This window comes from Stegostoma tigrinum, chromosome 23 (genome assembly GCF_030684315.1).
Source record: "Stegostoma tigrinum isolate sSteTig4 chromosome 23, sSteTig4.hap1, whole genome shotgun sequence".
Taxonomy (NCBI): domain Eukaryota; kingdom Metazoa; phylum Chordata; class Chondrichthyes; order Orectolobiformes; family Stegostomatidae; genus Stegostoma; species Stegostoma tigrinum.
The window spans coordinates 27,675,018-27,698,918 of NC_081376.1; the positions used below are offsets into that span (position 1 = coordinate 27,675,018).

Sequence of the window (23,901 nt, forward strand, 5' to 3'; positions counted from 1 at the left end):
TTCTCGTAATGCATGATTTTTGGATTTTGATGGCATTTCCTTTACTCTGCTTGCTAATGTGATCATCTGTTTGCTTAGGTTAATAATGCTACAGCACGTGTCATGACAAACAAAAAGACCGTCAACCCTTATGCAAATGGTGAGTTGTCAGTTCTTTGCTTTTATGCATGTTCGACTGAAGCAATGAAGTTGACACGGAAAGTGAATAAAAAAGAAAATCTATCTAAATGTAATTGAGAATATTTTAATTAGTAATCTGTCAAATGGCTTTAAAGGTCCACATATGAGCTTTTTGTCAAAAGTCAGAAAGATAACGTTTAAAATCCTCACTCAATTTTTTTTAAAATTTCAATCTCCTACATATAAAAGCAAAATACAATACAAGCTGAAAAAATATTTAGAGCAATGAAATTACAAAAGATGATTGCTGTTTAGAACTGAATAATGAACAACATACAATGAACCATTGATTGCAGGTCTTTTCAGTTTTCCTTAAATCAACACCAAATATTGGCTCTTGGCGTTAAATATTCAGTGTGTAATTTGTTACTTTTTTTTCATATACATGCATAACATTAACTGACTTGAATCTGCCACTTTTTAACCAATTTTCTCAGCTTGAAATATCCCCATTCAATTCCCTTTGTATTTCTAAAAAATACACAAACCACCTAATGACACGATGACATTGTTAAGTTCTTCTTTTCTTCCACATACATGTGTACTCATCCACAAGAATATGTGGATCAATTGGGGTAAGACTATACAATGATGAGGTTAATTATAAGCTACATATAGCACATTTGATCTGTAACATTGCTTGTAAAGGATTGATACTTTCCATTTCTTTTGAGTTTGATAGTGATTAACAGTAATTTAAAAAATACCCCCTAAAATATATGAATATCATATCCCAATATCGAATTTTTTTCTAACTTACCCTTAGACTCGTTTTATTTTCTGATGAGATTTGAGCACCGCTGGCAAGGCCAGTGTCTTTTTATCCATCTATAACTGCTGCTGAACCACGTTGCTCACGAGGTCATTTCAGAAGAAAGTTACAAGTTAGTGACATTACTGTGGATCTAGAGTCACATAACCTGACCAAGTGGAATGACTGATTTCCTTCTTTGGAGAATGTTAGTAAACCGGATTGTTTTTTCACTATATTCAGTGACAGTTTCTTGGTGGCCATCATAGAGAATAGTTCCCAATTCCAGATTCTTTCATTATGAATTGAATTTAAATTCTGCAAACTGTCATGAAGAAATTTAAACCTGTGTCCCACTTTAACCTGAGCCTCTAGATTACTAGCCAAATGACAGTACCAAGATTCCACCATTTCCCCAATTAAAATACTCACTGCAAAACAAAATAACAATGGGCAGAACCTCATAGGGGCCTGAATAACATGAACTACGATGAAATTTGTGGCAGATTTACACAAGAAATCTGTCAAAGCCTATCTCAATACCAGGAGTAATACACTGCATCATTTATGCATCTGTCTGACATTGAGGTGAGTTGGCAATGAGGGGATTATTGCTTGTGAAAAAGCTTCTTAAGCACACGTCTCAGCTGATTAATATATATTCCTGTCTCATCAAATGCAGCAAACAAACTATGTTGAGAATTCTCAACACAAAAGTCAGAGCAGGTATCTGCTAACTTCAGCTTAGTGTGAACGAGTATCTCAGGGGTGATCCATGAGTCTAACACACCCTTGTCCATGGAAATTGCTGCCTGAGATTTGCCAACCCCTCACTATCCATGTAGCACCTCTTTGATCCACTTGTAGGATGCTTAGGAAGCACAGACCTGCTTTGTAGAACATACAGGCAACTAGCATTGAAAGATTACTGCAGAGACACTGCATGCCTGGGGACAGGCATTCAGCTCTTAGACTTGACATGATTGTATCTCAGAGCTGCTTTTTTGCTCACTTAGTCTGTTCATCTGCAATGCATGTGGAGTGAACATGCTTAGGATTCAAATGCTGGTCACTGGCCATTTGCATCAGGCCACTGGAGCTTGCAGATCTAACATTACCATCTCAGCGATGCAGAATTTAACAGCAATGACTTTAAAAATGTTGAATCCTATGCAATAGCATTCCATCCCTTGTGAAACTTCTAAGGGATATGTGGGAGGAAGGGTACGTCATGTCATTATGTGTCACGTATGTATGATGATGGACTCGACCTAACGCAATTAAAAGTTGAATGATTGATGTGGGTCTGGGATGCGAAAGGGGTCAGAGTGCAGCAGGAGCTCTGTTTTTGGTGCATTATGCTGCTCACTCAGCCAGCATGGCACCTCCATCAGTTTGGTAGATGTGGTACAACCAGGGCAGCATTCCCACTGCGTGGGCAGGTCTGAGGAGGCCTTCAAGTATAGCCTGGACAGAGCGTGCTCTGTGCTGTGCACAAATGGAGCAACCAATAAGGTAATGTGCTGGATGCTGAGGAACTGGGAGAACAGCCTTCCGAAGACATGGGGAGGAGGAAACTGACATTGGCCATGTCAGAGCTCAGCTTTGTCAGTAGTACAACCAGAAAAGATATGTTTTTGGTGGCTGTAAATAAAAGCTCTCATTTGGGAGTGTCCCATTTCTTGCCTGGATGTAATATAGAACATAGAACTGTACAGCGCAGAACAGCGCCTTTGGCCCTCGATATTGCGCCGACCTGTGAACTAATCTAAGCCCATCCCCCTACACTATCCCATCATCATCTATCTGCTCATCCAAAGACTGTTTAAATGCCCCTAATGTGGCTGAGTTAACTAAACAATGTTCCCCTATTGGACAATGATAAGATGCAGGTCTACATTGGGCATCAGGGATAGAGTAGCAGTAACTTAGAGAGGATCTTCAGACAAGATGTAGCTAAGGACAGGTAACTTTGTGGCCTGGTGCTTAGACAGTGACAATTTTTGGGTTGTACAGGTGAGAGATTTTCACCTATGCTGTGACGTGGGGAATATGGTTTTGTAACTGCTACGCCATGACATGACCAGTGAGGAACAAGATCGGATTGCCAATGCTTGCCTGGGTCACACTCGCCTTTCAGAGATGGCATGGGTGCTAGGGGTGCTGGCCTACTGACAGATACCTGCCGAGCAGCGAGTTTTTTCGGGAGTGGTGCATGGTAGGATGGGGCTAGAATCAGACGTGAGAGATGTCATGGTCCATGGTTGGTGATTAATGAGGCAGGCACTTAACGTGGTGAGTTTGGTAAAATACAGTGATTGATGTCACTGACTCGCAGGAATAAACTCTCCAAAAAACCCAAGACAACTGGCACGTGGCCAAAACAAAAAAAAATGTACCTGAATTAAACTTTAAAAATGAGCAAATTTACATGCCTCTGAAACATGCCAACTTGGAGGTCAAGCCAATAATTTTCCAGGCTACTCTACCCATAAGATGATGAAACTCTTAGCCATTATGCCTGTCCTCTAAAATTCTGTCCTGCTGCAGAATTATTTATTTTCTAACAAGCATAAGAACCTTGTGGTTAATTTTCTGAGGGGGCATAGGATTTAAAGACTGGGCCAGATGTTGGCATGACCTCCCAATCTTTGGTGGAATATACATTGTAGGGTGTGGAGGTAAAAGGATGAAAAATGACAAAGTTGCTGGAAAAGCTCAGCAAGTCTGGCAGCATCTGTGGAGGAGAAAAAAGAGTTAACGTTTCGGGCCCAGTGACAGTTCTGAGGAAGGGCCACCAGACCTGAAATGTTAACTCTTTTTTTTCTCCTCCACAGATGCTGCCAGACCTGCTGAGCTTTTCCAGCAACTTTGTTTTTGTTCCTGATGTACAGCATCCGCAGTTCTTTTGGTTCTTATAAAGGATGAACAATGTTTTCCTGTGATCAGTTTTCTTTCCTTTTTCAATTTCGTCTTTGTCTCCAAAAATAACAGAATTTAGTGAGGATATGTAACGCAGAAAGCTGTTATTAGTTACAGGAAACATCATTCAAACGAAAGCAGTTGACTAAATCTGTTTCAACTGAATTATCTAACTAATATTCGCACCAAGCTTTGAGACCAGAGACTTGATTGAGGTGATTGAACATATTTGCGGTTTCTACTTCCGTCGCAATTTTAACACAGGAATATAACGGGAATTATTTTTGGTGTTTTTGCCACATACCTCCACATTTCTAAATTCCCCAATCACTGAAACCTCAAATTGAAGCATTTATTTGGTGAAAGCAAGCAGAATTTTCTGGCGGTATTAAATACATTAACGACACCATGGATATTTTTAATTTTCAGTGATTGTACTGATCACCTCAAAAGCCCTTGAACATATTATCACCTCCCAAATAAAAGCCTCTCTGTCCTGAAATCCGGGTCTCCTCCCTGGACACAGTACCAAAATGGTTCAATTCCTGCAACCTCTGACATAGTTGACTCCACCTTCCTCTTTTGTCAGCCCTCCTGTGTTGTCTAGCCAGTTGGGCCTGTACTTGCCTGTTGCTACCCTTATCTATTCAGCAGAAACCAGAGGATATCCTGCAAGAGTTTCACATCTCACTTCTACTCTGCAGGCCTGGGCTTCTCCCAAGGATCCAGGCCCTCCTCCTACTTCTCACCTATATACTACTTTTAGGTGTTCCCATTAGAAAAAATGTATGCTGACAATGGCCAGCTCAGTTACCCCATCATCTCCTCCACACCCCGGTAAGTTACCATTCTGCTTCCCAATATGTGGTACTGGATGAGCTGAAATTTTATTTCGGTTTATTGTTAGGAAGATATAAGCTATTGTCTTTAGTCTTCACTTCAAACTCCATTCAGTTGCTACTAGCCTTTGTTCTCTCCCAGACAATTGTTTGAACAAGGTTATTTATACACTTGGTATTGTGTTGGATTGGAAGATGAGCTTCTTCTCATTTATCTGCACCATGACTAATGCGGCCTTTATCCACGTCTGAAATATTGCTTAAGTCCAGATCTGCTTCTGAAAAGGCTATTTGTGCATTGCTCCTCCCAAACTTAATGATTGCAGTACTGTCCTAACCTGACTCCAAGGTTTTAAACTCCATCAACCCAGATCTCTAATTTTTGTACGTAGTTCATACCAAAGTCCTGTTCAGTCACCAACCCCGTCATTGTTGACCTACACTGGCTCCTCTTTCCACGACAACTTGATTTTACAGTTCTCATCAATGTTTTCAAGTACCTCCATGATCTTCCCCTTCCTCATTGTGTACCTCTCCCGAACATTACAAACCTGCAAAACATATGCTTACACCAGTTCTGGCCTTCTGCAAGCCCACAGTTTGAATCGTTTGATCCCTGATGATAGACCAATTTGCCACTGAGTTCCAGAGGACTGTGAATCCTGAACCTCTTCATTTCTCTTGCCTCATTTAGCACCTTTCTGAAAAAAAACTATCTCTGTGAATAAGCTTCTGGTCAAAAACCCTACTAGGTCAGATTTTAAACTGAGTTCCTGTCCTCTGTATTGGATCGCCATCATCATGCCACGCCCCACTGTTTTTGGTCATGTATCTTAGGGCATAGATCACCTGTTGCTGGCAGGTGCTGGAAGTCAATTAGACACAACTTCTTTTTTAACATTCCAGTGCCACTAGGCACTTTCAGTTACTACCCTGAGCATCCTATGGTCTAAAGCATTGGTAGAGTTGGGGTGAGTGGAATGAAGGATCAAGTGAGGCCCATTTGGCAGGCCTTTGAGGGTTCTGGCCTTCTCCTCCAAGAAGGAGCCCTTCAGGATCATCGTCGGGCTACTTTGACATTTTAAAAAGTGAAAATGAGTGGGCAAAGATTTGGCAAATGGATTTAAAATGGGAAGATGTAATATTGTCCATTTTGGCAGGAAGAAGGAAAGGGAAGCACAATATCTAAATGGTAAGTGATTTCAGATCTCTGAGACGCTGAGGGATCTGGAAATGAAAACATGAACCGCAAAGGGTTAGAATGAGGGACAGCAAGTAATTGGGAAAGCTAATAGAACAGGGGGAACTGAAAACAAAGGCAGGATGATTATGTTTCAGTTACACAAGGTTCTGGTGAGACCCTGGATAATAAAGTGTGAAGCTCGATGAACACAGCAGGCCAAGCAGCATCTCAGGAGCACAAAAGCTGACGTTTCGGGCCTAGACCCTTCATCAGAGAGGTGAATGGGGTGAGGGTTCTGGAATAAATAGGGAGAGAGGGGGAGGCGGACCGAAGATGGAGAGAAAAGAAGATAGGTGGAGAGGAGAGTGTAGGTGGGGAGGTAGGGAGGGGATAGGCCAGTCCAGGGAAGACAGACAGGTCAAGGAGGTGGGATGAGGTTAGTAGGTAGGAAATGGAGGTGCGGCTTGGGGTGGGAGGAAGGGATAGGTGAGAGGAAGAACAGGTTAGGGAAGCAGAGACAGGCTGGGCTGGTTTTGGGATGCAGTGGGTGGAGGGGAAGAGCTGGGCTGGTTGTGTGGTGCAGTGGGGGGAGGGGACGAACTGGGCTGGTTTTGGGATGCGGTGGGGGAAGTGGAGATTTTGAAGCTGGTGAAGTCCACATTGATACCATTGGGCTGCAGGGTTCCCAAGTGGAATATGAGTTGCTGTTCCTGCAACTCTCGGGTGGCATCATTGTGGCACTGCAGGAGGCCCATGATGGACATGTCATCTAAAGAATGGGAGGGGGAGTTGAAATGGTTCGCGACTGGGAGCTGCAGTTGTTTATTTGTAACCGAGCGGAGGTGTTCTGCAAAGCGGCCCCCAAGCTGCAGTGCCACAATGATGCGACCTGAAGGTTGCAGGAACAGCAACTCATATTCCGCTTGGGAACCCTGCAGCCCAATGGTATCAATGTGGATTTCACCAGCTTCAAAATCTCCCCTTCCCCCATCGCATCCCAAAACCAGCCCAGTTCGTCCCCACCCCCCACTGCATCACACAACCAGCCCAGCTCTTCCCTTTCCCCCCACTGCATCCCAAAACCAGCCCAGCCTGTCTCTGCCTCCCTAACCCGTTCTTCCTCTCACCCATCTCTTCCTCCCACCCCAAGCCGCACCTCCATTTCCTAACTACTAACCTCATCCCACCACCTTGACCTGTCTGTCTTCCCTGGACTGACCTATCCCCTCCCTACCTCACCACCTATGCTCTCCTCTCCACCTATCTTCTTTTCTCTCCATCTTCGGTCCGCCTCCCCATCTCTCCCTATTTATTCCAGAACCCTCACCCCATCCCCCTCTCTGATGAAGGGTCTAGGCCCAAAGTGTCAGCTTTTGTGCTCCTGAGATGCTGCTTGGCCTGCTGTGTTCATCCAGCTTCACACTTTATTATATTGGATTCTCCAGCATCTGCAGTTCCCATTATCTCTGGTGAGACCCTGCCTGAAATACTCTGCACAGTATTGGACACCTTGCTGAAGGAAGCATGTAAATGTGTGGGAGACACTTTAGAAATGTTCATAAGGTTACTACCGGGATTGGGGGAGATAATGGGAACTGCAGATGCTGGAGAATCCAAGATAATAAAGTGTGAAGCTGGATGAACACAGCAGGCCAAGCAGCATCTCAGGAGCACAAAAGCTGACGTTTCGGGCCTAGACCCTTCATCAGAGAGGGGGATGGGGAGAGGGAACTGGAATAAATAGGGAGAGAGGGGGAGGCGGACCGAAGATGGAGAGAAAAGAAGATAGGTGGAGAGGAGAGTATAGGTGGGGAGGTATGGAGGGGATAGGTCAGTCCAGGGAGGATGGACCGAGAATGGGCAGGTTGTGTTGGGAAGACAGGCTAGAGTTGCAACGACTGGAGTTTAGAAGAGTAAGAAACAACTTATAGGAAAGATAAATTCCTGAGGGGTCTAGACAAGGGTGGATTTGGAAAGGTTGCTTCCTGTTGTTGGGGAATCTAGAATGAGGGAGTCACTGTTTCAAAATCAGAGGGTGCAGATTTAATCAGGGACAAGGCAAACAAATTTAAAAAAAACCTTTCTCTCTGAGGATCGTGATTCTTTGAACCACTCTTAGGCAGATGGTGGGAGCACAGCCTTTGAATACTTTTCAAGCAGGGTAGATAGATGCTTGGTCAGCTGGGGGCTGTCAGAGGTAAGGGCAATGTGGATTTGAGGTTATAGACAGAAGAGCCGGAGTCATTTTGAATTGAGGAGCAGACTCAGGTTAAAAACAAACCTACTCAACCTTTTACCTCCAAGGCTCTGTGCTCAGATCAGTGGTTCCCACCTCAGCTGGTGGGGTTAATGATCCCTGAGTGCCGGAAGGCCTTCCATTGGTCTTCCATCAGGTGGCCTCCCACCGCCATTCTGGCTTGGATGATGAACCCATTCCCCCTTCTTGATTCACCTGCAACATGAAAATAATTGTGGGTCTAGGAGTTGGGGATATCTAAAAATGCTGTTCAGGATCTCAAGCTAGCACCCATTTTACTTTATGACCTCCTGAGAGAAAGCCTAACCCAATTTCTCCTTATATGGGTCAGTATAAGATTTAGTTTGCTAACACTCCTGTGAATTGCCCTGGAGCACTTTAGCAGTTTAAAGGTGCTGTAAAAATGCAAGTTATTTTTATAGAGCACTGATGCAGAATTGGTTTCTTTAATTTAGCATTGACTCACTTTTAATATGTGAGTTACTCTGATGGGATTTTGCATTCCAGTTACGTAGACAGACTCCGAAGATAAGGATTTTAAAGTAAACAGGAAGTTCAGTTTATAAAATAAGATAAGATTATGGACACCTCAAAACTGGACAGTTCCAAAATAAAGCAAAGAAAATGCTATTCTGAGTTTCCTCTACCTCTTCACTGATTTAACATGAGGAGCGTTAACACATCTCTCTCCACATGAAATGGCTCTGCGTTGAACTATTGAACCTTTAAACATTACAAGTGTGATTTTTAGTGATTTATAAATTTGCATTGAAATTAGCAATCAATTTTTATGCTTGCTTCATGTTTTGTAATCTAATCCAAATCATTTTCTTCTAATATTGTAACTGGAATCTAGATGATGTCGTGACTGTTGATTGGAATTCACTGGCATTGACAGATATCACAAATTGATTAAATTTGATACTGGAGCATCAGCTTCATGAGAAAGCGTTTACAGCCTCCTTTTGTTTATAACCAAATGGTGTTGAGATGTAAATCATTTCAAAATACTTAATTGTGTCACTGTCTTGTCACATTTTTGCTATGTAAGTAATGGATGAGTCCTTCTCCTTCACTATTAAAGGAAAAAGTTTGAGAAATGCTTCTTTGCGAAGGCAGTGGCCTCACATTCAAGGATTTGCTGGTTCCCAACCATTACTCAATCCATAATCTGGCCAGTTCACCGAGGAGAACACTGGAGAATCGAATCTTGCAGTTCCCTGCTGTTTTTAGTAGCTTGTTATCAGGGCTAGAATTTCTGCCTGCCGAATGTAATGGTGAGTTGAAGGAGTCCACAAGCCACAATCAAGTCTCCTTGCCCATTTGGCTCCGGATGGGAATTTGGGAAGGGCAGCTGTACCCTGGAAGCACGTGAGCATTTGAGTTTTCTGAAGGCATGGGCAGACACCAGTCATATGCCAGAGATGATTCTCCTCCTCACTTTGAAGACTGTAACTAGATCGGTTCTGGATAGAACAATTGATTACAATCCTAGCATTAAATCCTAGGATCAGGATGCAAGGAATTTCAGAGTTATTATCTTTTAATGACAGTAGCATATGTTATCCTGTGAGCCAATAAAACTGGCACCCAAAAATGAGATCCAAGCATTGATTCACAAAAATATGTCCATCCGATCACAATGCAACAGAAACAGGAAATCTTAAATTAAACCCTATGGCGTTAATAATGAGATGTTCATAGCATCCCTACAGTACAGCTGGAGGCCTTTTGCCCATCAAGTCTACACCGACCCTCCAAAGAGCATCCCGCCCATACCCACACCGGCATAACCCAATAACTAATCCACCTGTCTTACACCTCCCTGAACACTATAGGCAATTTAGCATGGCTAATCCGCCTATCCTGCACGTCTTTGGACAGTGGGAGGAAACTAGAGCATCTGGAGGAAACCCACATGGACACAGAGAGAATGTGCAAACTCCACACAGATGGTCATCCAAGGTTAGAATCAAATTCGGGTCCCTAGTAAATGAGGCAGCAGTGCTCATCACTGAGCCAACATGCTGCCTGCAATGGTGTTTCAGTTGTGTTAAATATCTAGCTTTATTGGCAACTTGATTTAAGATAAAAGAATATGTTACAGAGCATACATTCTGGCACTCTTCAATAATTTAGAGTAAGGGTAAGCCGAGAAAATACAATCATAAAACTTGGTGGGGGGGGACAAACAGCGTGAATATGAGGCCGGGCGTAGACATTGCAATGCACGTGATAAAGGTTTACTAAAGTCTTTGACCAATGTGAGAAATCAACAAAGACTGGAGCAATGCCTGAATCATGGGCTTTTGAAGATTCTGACTGGCATCCCTAGTAGGAGCCAGCAGTTTCTGCATCAGGAACTTGTGGACCAAAACTCAGTTCCATACCAAGCTGATATGGGCAGTGGTTGTCACTTGGGAACAAGAGTATCAGCAAAAACAAAGAAGGATACACATTATATAATGCATTAATGTGTGGATTGCATTGGTTTTGCACAGAGACAAATACTCAATTTTCTGAGCAATAATAACATCTTTGGAATAAGAACAGAAATAAGAAAATCATAATCAGTAGGAGTACAAGTAGGATCTGTTATATTAATAAATTGGTATTTTGAGGTAGAGAACAGCATTACACTTTGTCCGTACATTGTGACCAAGACACTATGGTCACATTTTTTGATGGTCAGGTGATCATTTCTCAAGTTGTGCACTGGGACCTTTCAGAATCCCCATCATAGGAGACTCGTAAAATAATTCACTCAGAAAATTGGAGACCCTACTAGGGAATTTGAGACATCTTAAAATATTCACATAAATAGAAGAACTCAGAGGGTATATTTGAAGTCAAGCATGTAATTACTCTGGAAAAGTGAGCTGATTAAATAACCAGCCTTACATACTGAACTACATCTCCTCCAAACTCCCAGCACGCTCCCAGAATCTTAGTGACAGCCCCTGATACCCTGGGACACTGCATCTCCCCGTCCCCATTTGCCACTGGTCCTGACTCACCACCCTGACCCACCACACTCCCAAACCCCAGGATCCTGAATAGCTCCTCCACTGGATTTGACACCCCTCCTCCTTAAGCCCAGGACCTAATATCCTGAGCCCCTTGTTTTGGAGCCAACCTCCTTGGGAGGCAGCAGACTCCATTCCCATCATGGTCACCAGCACATTCCTGCCATACCCACCCCACCCCCCCCAACAATCCAGACCCCCGCATTACTGCTGGACCTGAGACTTCTCCTCCTGTACCTCTGAGGACCCGACCGCCATTTCCCAGCTCTGGACCTGACATCCTGATTCCATCACTGGATCCGAGTCCTTAATCCCCATTCCTTCCCTGGATCTGACATGTCCATCCCTGACCTGTCTGTCCCCCTCTTTGCCTGATATCCAACTCAATTGACATCTGTCCCTCAGCACCTGTTCCCTACCCACTAGGCACTGTACCACTGGAATCTGCACATTTGGCACTCTGCCATCCCAGCACCCTAGCCTCACACTTAGCTTATAGGATTTAGATTTTGGTTTAGATTTGGATTTTATGGTCATGTGCAGTCAAGTACAGGAGTATAGTGAGAAGTACATAAAGTCGCTACTGTGCCATCTTAGGTACAAATGTATTTGGATATAAAGTTGTAAAAGGGACAAAGTTTAAAAAGTTAAGCATTTCCTTCACAGAATAAGTAGAAAAAATGAAGAAATAAGGTAAGGGTAATACTAAAGTCCTTTTGATTACCCTTTCACAATCACTGCCAAAGGGCTGTCTGTGAATGCAGCAGCTGACTGCCTGAAATAGGAGTGTGGTTTGCCTTTCCCTCATTGTTCCCTGCAGATAGCGGATCTGTTCAAATGGAGATTGGCTCCACACTTCTGTTGGTGCCCTGAGTGGAATCTACTGACGGAACACAGAACTCTGTTGTTGTGTTATAAAGGGGCAAAATGCTTATGTGTGTGAGATTGTCATTCCTTGGCAAATCCATCCCAAGGTTTCTTTCAATCACTCCATCATGTTGAATCATAGCCTGATAATAATGTTACACCTAAAATACCATATTAGGTAAATTCCAAGCCTGGTGTATAAACAAAAATAATTACAGATGAAAGCCAAAAGTACTGAGGAATAAGAGCAGGACAGCCAGCATCCGTGGAGGGGACCAGAAATGGAAAAATAAAACACATAGACCATTTAGCCCCATCAACATCTTCTGTCATTCAATGACATTGTGGGTGATCTGCTGTTAAACTCATTCCCCTACCTTGAGTCCATATCCTTGTACAAACTTTTCAAGCAAAAATATACCCATCTCAGATAGGAATGTATTAATTGAGCTGGAATTCACTACTTTTGGCATGAGAGAGTTCCCACCTTTTGAACATCTTTTGCATGAGAAGATCTTTCTGAACATATCTCCTGAAGGAGCTGGTTCTGATTTTCAGGTAATGCTCCCTTGTCCCACACTCACCATTTGCAGAAAAAGTTCTTTCTCTGTCAACCTTATTAATTCATTTCAAAATTCTGTAAACCTCAATACAATCATCCCTACCCTTCTGTATTCCAGGCAGTAAAAATCTAAATTCTACAGTCACTCCTTTTAATGAAATCCTTGGAGCCCTTATAATATGACAGTTAATCTGTGCTGTACTTTTTTCAAGGCCAGCAAACCTTTTTTAACTTCTGTACTCAAAACTGCACACATCACTGCAGCTGTGATCTAACCAAATCTTTGTATAGTTGTAAAAATCCATTTTCCCCTTTACCTCCTCACCCTTGAGTCATAAAGGCTAATGTTTGCCGCAAGCAAAAACAGAAATTGGCGGAGAAACTCAATAGGTCTGTCAGCAGCTGTGGGAAGAAGGCAGGGTTAATGTTTTGAGTCGGGTAACTCTTCAACAGATCAATACTAGCCTTATTGATTTATTTTTGTATGTATATGATATATTTTAGCAGTACACGGAAGCTAAACTCTGACTGCACTTCCACTATTCCTAGTTATAAGCTATTTGCATAATACTCAGATGTAATCTTTTTGTCCAAAATTGATGACCATATACTTAATGAATTGAAACCCATTTGCTATTCAGTTAATCTATGAATGTCTCTGTAATTTTATGCTCCTTTCTACATTACTTGCTACACTACCAATTCTTGTGACATCTACAAACTTGGATATATGGCTGTCTGTTGTGTTATTTAAATTATTATTAAATATGATGAATATTTTCGATGTAGCACAGAACCTTATGGGATACCACTAGTCTCTTCTATCTCCTAATCACCTCACGCATTTGCCTTGCCATGAGCTTTAAGTTTAGCTAGTGGTGTTTGTGGAACTTCGTATAAACCACCTACAATGACATCCATCTGTCCAGTATGTTTGCTGCTTTCTCAAAAAAGTTCAGTAAAATTGTTAGCTATGACTTACTTTCTCTCACCAAATTTCTCAAAGTTCACAGTTACTGTGTTCTTAAAAATAGATTTCAATGACTTGCCTACAACAGATACTAACAATCCTTTAATTTTCTTGTTACTTCACTTTTCTTAAATATGAGCTAAATGTGCAAATTTCCAAACTAAAAGGGAAATTACTGAATTGACAGAATCAGAAGAATATGACTAAAATATCTGCAGTTTCCTCAATAACAACATTTAAAATCTTAGCTTGAAAGCCATCAGGTCCGAAGGATTTAGCAATCTTTACTGCCGTTATTTTTTATAATACTGTTTCCTAGCCTAACTTACTCCAATAATTTTCAGCACTTGATTCCTGTTAGTTTTCCTTGAATTTTTGGAATTTTTCCTCATCCTCCATAGTGATGACTAACTCAGTAATTATTCAGCAAGTCCACAATTTCCTTTTTACATTTATAGTTTTGCCTCTATCCATTTTATTAAAGGTAACCACATTTACTCTGGACTCTCTTTTTCTTGAAACATAATGATAAAATCCTTTCATGTTAATCTTGAGACAAGTTAGATCTATGATGATTTATCAGAATACTGCTGAGGAAAAGCCTAACCTCAAATGTTTCCTTATCTGGTGTTTCAAGAGATGTTGACTGACTTGTTAGGCATGATTTTAACTTATCAAAGTTGACGTGAACTGGGATGCTCCTGCCACTGCCATTCAGAAGCAGGAGCATAGCCTGATTTAAGCAGTAGATTCTTTTTCATATGCAACGAGATTCCGTAACATATGCAGAGCCTGGACAGGCGGTGTCCCTTTTCACCAGTTTTACTGGTGATACAACTGAAGAACTGGAAAAAGGTCCTTTGTAATTATTTTTGTCGAGTGAGCAGTTGAAGTAGTCATCCATATCCCACACATCTAGCCCCATTGCCTGTAATTGTCAACACCTGAAATTTCTTTGCTACTGGCCTGAATCTGACAAGCTGTTTGGAAGGTTCACTTTGGGCGGTCAGTTACCAGTTCTGTTTCAATGAACCTCAGAATTGTAACAGCCATAAAGGGCATGTAGCCAGCTGGCTTTGTAATATACTAAATCAACCTTGCTGCATCTGTCAAATTCATGCTGAGAATTTTATCTGTCCGAATCTCTTGGATAGTAAGATCGCAAGATATTGTGCAAGTCAGAAAAACTATATAATTATATCTTTGAGTGTGTTCAAGCTATGCAAAGCTCAAAGCAATTATATGGAAGGAAGTCAGACAATATTCTGCTGATTTACTCAGTAGTTACAGATTTAGACAGATGAATTTAGAGATATTTTAAGCTGCTGAGCAATGCAGAGTACATTACTTTATTGCAGTAGTTTTAAAAAACAAAGAAATGTAAAGAAAGATAGATTCACATAATATCATATTTTGTTTTGATCAATAAAGAAAGGCTTAGCAGTTTTGTTAAAACAAAACATTTGCCCTTTAATCCCGGTTAAATAATTTGCACCTTGGCAAATTTGACTCTATATTTCATTTCTACCTATGTGCCAGGTCTCACAGAGAACCACACACATCTGACTTGATTAACCCACACAGTTATGGGCCAACACAGAACTCATAGACAAGACAAAGTAAAGTTTAATTGCTGTTATTTTCATGATAAATGAAGTCTTCTCCCCATCAGCTCTAGAAAGTTAGATGATCCAGCTATCAGGAAGGGAGTGGGAAGCTGATGAAAAATGAGGCAACCTTTCAGCTATGAACATCGATCTGAGTCTCAGAGGATTTTTCTTGGACAAATTGAGAGACCATTAGTGTAACTTAAAGTCTGAGAGAAATCTGTCAGATCCGTGATGGCAATAGCAGCAGCGCGTGAAATATATTCAAATAGCTCATGTGAGAATCTCTGCTGGGCAAACTAATCAATGGCACTTCCAAATGGCAGGAGCTTTAATAAAATTCATGGGGCAAGAGAATGGGGCTTAAGGAAACCTCTCCCAACTTTCTCAATGATTAGGTCCATTATTTATGATGTGACAGAGATGCAGAAAATAAAAGGCATTCAATGGCAGTGAAATTAAGGCTGCAGCGCAAGGTAGGAAAACATGTCAGATTGAAAATGTGGACCTCCTAAATATTCTCATTAATGTGCATATAGTCTGCAGTGGACTTTTAAAAGGAAAAAAAAATCAGTAGAACTAGGGATTTTAATTTTCCACTGCATATATAGTTTGTAGCATGGTCAGATTGCGCAGAGGTAATACTGGATCCAATATCAGGAGATTCCTGTTATGTCAGTGTAACAATTAACTTTCTCCTGCCTATCTGGGCACATAAAATTCAAAATTAATCATATAATTTCCATGCATCAAATTTCTAGTCTTTCAGCAAACTTTAAATGTGTAATATAGGATTTATGCTCTAAGAAAGTGTGCAATATTGTGAATTATGATTGCTAGATAATTGACGCTCCGAAGCCTGATGCAGCAAGACAATCAGCAGGGTCTGCTGTTTGTTGGATTTGCCCTTGCCACAGTTAGATCCAGTAATAACTTTCAGCATATTTGCTACAAGCTGTTATTGGCAGAGTGAGGGAAAACCGGGTGTCTGTGACCCAAGTGAGCAATCAGACCAACGATTGTAAAATAAACCGTACAAATACAGAGAAGAAAGTGTTTGGTATATTGGGTGAATGAACAAGGTTTGGATGTTTTTCTGTGCGTTGAGTGCTTAGAGCCATGATTTTTAAAGGGGGCTGCCTTGCCTGGGAATATGGGCTGCGTTCAAAGTCAGAAGGTGACCCCACCCAAAGATGTGCAGAAGATCTGCCTTGGGGTCCTGGCACTATGTCCAAGTTTTTAAAAAAGGAAGATAATTGTCTCTCAAGCATTCACTCCTCACATGCCGTCATCAGCTGTACACTGTCCTTGCTCATCCACGCCAATCCAATGCACCTCATGCACTGTACACACACCCCTGGCCCTTCTTACAATCAATGCCATATTTAAAGGGCCGGACTTTAAATGCCTTGCTAGCTTGATAGTACCTTTCGACAGTTGGCTTTAACTTTCCTGTTGTCACGTCTGATAGGTCAGAATTCCGACAGTGCAGCTGGTCGAGTCTGCACTAATCCTCTGTGGAGCATCCCACCAGACCCAGCCCCCCTATCTTTCCCTGTAACCTTGCATTTACTATGACTAAACCACCTAGCCTGCACATCCATGGACATACAGACAATTTAGCATGGCCAATCCATCTAACCTGCACATTCTTGGACTGTGGCAGGAAGCTAGAGCACTTGCAGACACAGGGAGAACATGCAAACTCGACACAGACAGTTATCCAAGCTGGAATCAAACCTGGCTCCCTGGAGCTGTGAGGCAGCAATGCTAGCCACTGATCCACTATGCTACTCATGATCAAATCCAAAAGGCTAACTTATCTTTATAAACAGATACTTTGGATATTCGAAGAAATCTACGAAATTCACATTTTCTTTCTTCAGATCTCTGCTGTACATTTTGGAATGTTAGCCCTTAACTCCTAAAGTCCGACTTGAGTGGAACGGGGCTGATAATTAAATCACCAGTCACTTCTGTTAAGCCACTCAAACACAAAATGCAAATAACGGTTCTCCAGTTTTCGCAAAATTGTTTGCAAGTGTTCATTGTGATATCTCAGTTTAAACTATCACTTTCATTATGTTGGACAGGCTTTCCCTGCATTTTAATGAAAATTTATGCCAAGTTCAGGTACAGAAGAAAAAATAAACTGAAGCAAGGAACAATCGATGCTAAATGAAAAATTGAAGTAAGGATATTAAAATTAAAGTAAGGATATTAAAAATGATACTTTTAGAGGATACAGCAAGTTAGGCCTGAAGGAATAAGGCTTCACACTGTAATTGCTAGAATCTTGCAGTTTAATCAGAATAAAGACCGAAAGAACTGCAGATTCTGAAAATCCAACACAAAAATAGAAATTGCTGAAAAAACTCAGCAGGTCTGGCAGCATTTGTGGAAAGAAATCAAAGTTAATGTTTTAGTTCTAAGGAAGGGTCACTGGATCCGAAATGTTAACTCTGATTTATTAACACATCTACAGTCAGACCTGCTAAGCTTTTCCAGAAATTTCTGTTTTTATTTCTGATCTTAAACAGAAACTTTGTACTAAAGCATTTGGCTGCTCTCAACTGAAGCTGTAGTGGTATTTGTGCAGAAGTTTCAATGAGGGCCATGAATCTTAGTTGAAATCTAATGGCTATTACCATTCTTTTTAGAGTGTGGTATCTGTTTCTTCATTGTGTATGGAACAAATAAAGCTACTTTTTTATAAGAGGAGTTCTACTCTCTGCCCACATTGTATAATTTTCTTTTTCCTACTGTTTTTAGGATGGAAATTAAATCCAGTTGTGGGTGCAGTATACAGCCCTGAATTCTATGCAGGTAAGGGAACTCACATTCAATCTTCATCCAAAGTTTTTCACTTCAATGTCTTGTCAAATTTGTCAGTATCCCGAACAATTGGTTAAATGACTAAGGACCACGGCATTCATTTCAGGAGAGAATGGAGTTATAATGTCACAGATGAGCTTTGATTATCTCCTTCATGAATATAGACAGTGTGCAACAAATTCTTATTCATTATGATATGTTTTGTATAATGCAGTTAAAAATTTAAAATAATTGCAGGTGAAAATTTGACCCGTTACAATGTTTCTTTTTTTTAATTACAAGGGCAGAAACACCAGAAAACTGAGAATACTTGTCATAGCTGTCTTTTGATCATAGAAGACAATGCAACTATGGGGAATATCTATCTGCTGTACACAGTCTTTGAGGAGAAATATGTTCCATTTTAATGAGAAAACATTTGAATAAAGCTTCAGTGGCTGTTGAAGGTTGTGTTTGTTGGCCAGCTTGCAGGGCCAGGGTATGATTTGACATTTTATTCCTAAATCTGTTACGCACTGGGAGATATCATCCTGGTATGATAAACATGATATAAATGCAAGTTGGTTTTCGATATTTTACTTACGCACCACAAAGCTTCAGAACATTGATGAGAGGATTATTATAGTTGCAATTGTGCCAATGATGTGGTTGACCCTTGAATAATATTAAATGTAGAGCCGTTTATTTTCAAAACCTAAAGAATTGCAGATGCTGTAAATCAGAAACAAAAACAGAAATCGCTGGAAAAGCTCAGCAGGTCTGGCAGTATCCATGGAGAGAAATCAGAGTTAACGTTTAGGGTTGAGTGACCCATCCACAGAACCATATATTTTGACATTGTTATACATTTGTTCAGTTTCTGTCTTCCACTTCTGTAAGAACATTGTCTTGAAGTGCACACAGTATGTTACATAGAATTAATAAGGTGCCTGTGCCTCAAGTGGTCATATACTTGTTAGACATCCTTTAAGTTTGCAATGTCATTTTACTGGGATCCCCAGCAACAAGTGAAAGCAGTGAAGGAGAGCATTGTGCAAGGGAGTCAAGAGGAGCCCTTGTAGCGCAGTACGGTTGTGCCCGTACATATGAACAAGAGGTCTGCATACAAGTGCCACCAGCTCCAGTGGTGAGAAATAACATCTCTGAACAGGTTGATGAGAAACATGTAAGAGAGCTAAGGAATTTGCACCACAGTTAGTGGTGGTGAGGGAAGACAGCTGAGGCAGTTGAACATGTTGGGAAATGTGGGATTGGTGAACAGACCAAGGAATTCCTCAGTCCAGTGTAACCCACAAACCCATTTCAGGTAAATGCACTAATAGTTTCTTAATGTTCTAATTTTAGTGGAATAAATGATCTGCTTCATGATCTTTGAACTATTGTGAGTTCAAAACTTGTTACATTCTGGTGTAATTTCATGTGACATTTGTGTTATATGTGTACCCACACTGTTCTTCCTTGAGCATATTATGGAACTTCCTGTTTAGTTTATTTTTGTAACTATAATAACAGATATTTCCTTACCTTAGTTTGTAACATGCATTAATTCTGAATATCTGTGCTCAACTCTACAAGTGATCAACTTGCACAATTCAAAACACTGACTTTAACCTAATTCTCTCAGTGGAGCTGAACATCTGTTTTATATCTCATACAATTTTGCTCGCTACTACAACCCTGCAAATTTGGATTAGGTTCTGAATATTCTGGATTTGTTGATCTCTTATAGCAGTTCACATTGTTTAACTTGAAGTTGAGATGAAATATTTGGGTCCAGCTACGGAGCATGTGAAGCTGATCTGTTAACGTTACGCATAAATATTGCACTAAGTTCTATTTTTCAGTGATGTTACCGATTGTGGATTTTTGCGATGGTAATCTGAGTTATTTTACAAACATTTCAAAGTCCTCTGCCTGCAGGCTATAGAAGCACTGGAGATGGTCCAGAGAAGATTTACAAGAGTGATAGCAAAAATATTAGGAAAGGACCGACAGTCTGGGTCTGTTTCTTTGGCTGACCTACTGAAAGTATTTAAATTTATGGAAGGCTTTGACAGGATGGATACAGAGATTGGTTCCTCTTTTTGGGAAAAGGATAAATAGAGGTCGTCAGTGTAAGATGGTCACCAAGAAATCTTAGAATGAGTTCAGGACAAACATATTTTCGGGAAGGCTGGTAAGAAATGGAGGTTTCCACCACAGGTAGTGGCTGAAGTGAGTGTTATAGATGCCTTGTTGGGGAAGTTAGGCAAACATTCGATGGAGAAAGAAGGAGAGAGGGTGTACGATGATAGACATATGTGAGGAAAGATGGATGGAGGCTCAGGTGGAGCATAAACACCACCATGAACTGTTCAGAATCATAGGATTGGAGCAGCTCAAAAGAAGACCACTCTGCCCATTGCCTCTGTACTGGCTGTTCAGGCAGCAGTTCACCTTCTCTGCTTTTCCCCTGCATTTTTTTTATCTTTGGATAATTTCCTTTTTGAAAACTTCAATTGAGTATGCCTCTACCATGCTCACAGACAGTGCGTTCTTGCAACTCACTGTGTAAAGCGTCTTTTCTTCACATTTCTTTTGTGAATTACTTTAAATCTGTGACCTCTGGTTCTCAATTCTTCCATTGTCGGGAACAGTTTTTCCTTGTCTTCTCTTCCCAGGTTCCTCATGTTTTTGAATATATCAATCAAAATTCCTCTCAAACTACTCCAGGGGAATGGTTTCAGATTTTCTAATCTTTCTAATGCACCCTCACCAATGCCTTCACAATCTTCCTGTAATGTGGTGTCCAGAGCTGAAGGCAGTGCCCCAAATGAGACTAAAACACTATTTTGTGCAGGTGTAATATAACATCTATCCACTCCTAATAAAGCCCAGAATGCCGTATATTAAAGTAACGACTCTCTCAACATGTCTTGCCACCTTCAATGATTTATAGCAACCTACGTCCACTGCTCCTGTGCCCCCTTTAGAAGTATACTTTTTCTAATGTTGTCTCTGTCTTCTTTGAACCAAGATGAACTTTTTAATACTTCTCTGCATTAAAATTTCATCCATAACTTGTTCGCCTATTCTGCCAGTCTGCCTACATCCTTTACAAATGCTACACTATTCTCCTTACGGTTCATAACACTGTCATGTTTTTTTAATTACTTGCAGCTGTTGAAATTGTGCCCCGTGCACCAAGATTATATATCATTAATATATAAAGGAAGAGCAATGACTCTCAGGATGATCACTGGGAACTCCAATATAATCTTTCCTCCAGTCCAAAAAAACAAACGTTCACCACAACTCCTTGTTTCCTGTCATTCATTTTGCATCCATGTTGCAATTGACCCTTTTGTTTTATGACTTCAGACTCTCCTCACCAATTTGTTGTGTGGCCCTTTATAAAATGCTTTTTGAAAGTCCCCGTCCACTACCCTCAGTTACTGGGTTGGTAATAAGTTGAGAATAAGGTCTCACATTGAAAGTTCAGAAGGGATTCAAAAAGGAAATAAGAAACTAGTACATGCCAAGAGATTAGCAGCTAATATTTAAGGTAATCTAAGAATGTCTTCTACAGACATATAAAAAGCAAAAGGAGGAGTTGGGAACATTAGGGACTAAAAAAAGTGGATGTGAGTTTGCTCGCTGAGCTGGAAGGTTAGTTTTCAGACGTTTCGTCACCATTCTAGGTAACATCAACAGTGAGCCTCCGACGAAGCGCTGGTGTTATGTCCCGCTTTCTATTTATCTGGTTAGGTTTCCTTGGGTTGGTGATGTCATTTCCTGTTCTTTTTCTCAGGGGATGGTAGATTGGCTCCAAGTCAATGTGTTTGTTGATGGAATTCCGGTTGGAATGCTTCTAGGAATTCTCGTGCATGTCTCTGTTTGGCTTGTCCCAGGATGGATGTGTTGTCCCAATCAAAGTGGTGCCCTTCCTCATCTGTATGTAAGGATACGAGTGATAGTGGGTCATGTCGTTTTGTGGCTAGTTGATGTTCATGTATCCTGGTGGCTAGCTTTCTGCCAGTTTGTCCAATGTAGTGTTTGTCACAGTTCTTGCAAGGTATTTTGTAGATGACGTTCGTTTTATTTGTTGTCTGTATAGGGTCTTTTAAGTTCATTAGCTGCAGTTTTAGTGTGTTGGTGGGTTTGTGGGCTACCCTGATGCCAAGGGGTCCGAGTAGTCTGGCAGTCATTTCAGAAATGTCTTTGATGTAGGGGAGAGTGGTTATGGTTTCTGGGCGCGTTTTGTCTGTTTGTTTGGGTTTGTTGCTGAGGAATCGGCGGACTCTGTTCATTGGGTACCCGTTCTTTTTGAATATGCTGTATAGGTGATTTTCCTCTGCTCTGCGTAGTTCCTCTGTGCTGCAGTGTGTTGTAGCTCATTGGAATAATGTTCTAACGCAGCTTCGTTTGTGGGTGTTGGGATGGTTGCTCCTGTAGTTCAGTATTTGGTCCGTATGTGTTGTTTTCCTGTAGACGCTGGTTTGAAGTTCCCCATTGACTGTTCGCTCTACTGTGACATCTAGGAATGGCAGTTTATTGTTGTTTTCCTCCTCTTTTGTGAATGTTATGCCAGTAAGGGTATTATTGATGGTCTTGAAGGTTTCCTATAATTTAGTTTTGTTTAGTGATGACAAAGGTGTCTCCACATAGCGGACCCAAAGTTTGGGTTGGATGATTGGCAGAGCTGTTTGTTCGAGTCTCTGCATTACTGCCTCTGCTAAGGTATCAGGGTTCTGATATCAGGTTCTTAGCAGAGGCAGTAATGCAGAGACTCGAACAAACAGCTCTGCCAATCATCCAACCCAAACTTTGGGTCCACTATGTGGATGACACCTTTGTCATCACTAAACAAAACAAATTAGAGGAAACCTTCAAGACCATCAATAATACCCTTACTGGCATAAAATTCACAAAAGAGGAGGAAAACAACAATAAACTGCCATTCCTAGATGTCACAGTAGAGCGAACAGCCAATGGGGAACTTCAAACCAGCGTCTACAGGAAAACAACACATACGGACCAAATACTGAACTACAGGAGCAACCATCCCAACACCCACAAACGAAGCTGCATTAGAACATTATTTCAATGAGCCACCACACACTGCAGCACAGAGGAACTACGCAGAGCAGAGGAAAGTCACCTATACAGCGTATTCAAAAAGAATGGGTACCCAATGAACACAGTCCGCCGATTTCTCAGCAATAAACCCAAACAGACAGACAAAACGGGCTCAGAAACCATAACCACTCTCCCCTACATCAAAGACATTTCCGAAATGACTGCCAGACTACTCGGACCGCTTGGCATCAGGGTAGCCCACAAACCCACCAACACACTAAAACAGCAGCTAATGAACTTAAAAGACCCTATACAGACAACAAATAAAACGAACGTCATCTACAAAATACCTTGCAAGAACTGTGACAAAGACTACACTGGACAAACTGGCAGGAAGCTAGCCACCAGAATACATGAACATCAACTAGCCACAAAACGACATGACCCACTATCACTCGTATCCTTACATACAGATGAGGAAGGGCACCACTTTGATTGGGACAACACATCCATCCTAGGACAAGCCAAACAGAGACATGCACGAGAATTCCTAGAAGCATGGCATTCCAACCGGAACTCCATCAACAAACACATTGACTTGGAGCCAATCTACCATCCCCTGAGAAAAAGAACAGGAAATGACATCACCAACCCAAGGAAACCTAACCAGATAAATAGAAAGCGGGACATAACACCAGCGCTTCGTCGGAGGCTCACTGATGATGTTACCTAGAATGGTGACGAAACGTCTGAAAACTAACCTTCCAGCTCAGCGAGCAAACTCACATCCAGAACCTCAACCTGAGCTACAAATCTTCTCAAAACTCACTAAAAAAAGTGTTTG

General features: G+C 41.3%; 1 protein-coding gene across 32 annotated transcripts in view; it reads left to right on the forward strand.

Moving 5' to 3' along the window:
• Nucleotides 1–23,901, forward strand: part of rbfox1 (RNA binding fox-1 homolog 1) — a 2,011,452-nt gene that overhangs the window by 1,874,887 nt on the left and 112,664 nt on the right. For all 32 annotated transcript variants that reach the window (XM_059654014.1, XM_059654018.1, XM_059654023.1 and 29 more), the window contains 2 exons: nucleotides 79–139; nucleotides 17,937–17,990. In XM_059654014.1, coding sequence (XP_059509997.1) covers nucleotides 79–139; nucleotides 17,937–17,990 — 115 coding nt within the window. The remainder of the gene's footprint in view (nucleotides 1–78; nucleotides 140–17,936; nucleotides 17,991–23,901) is intronic.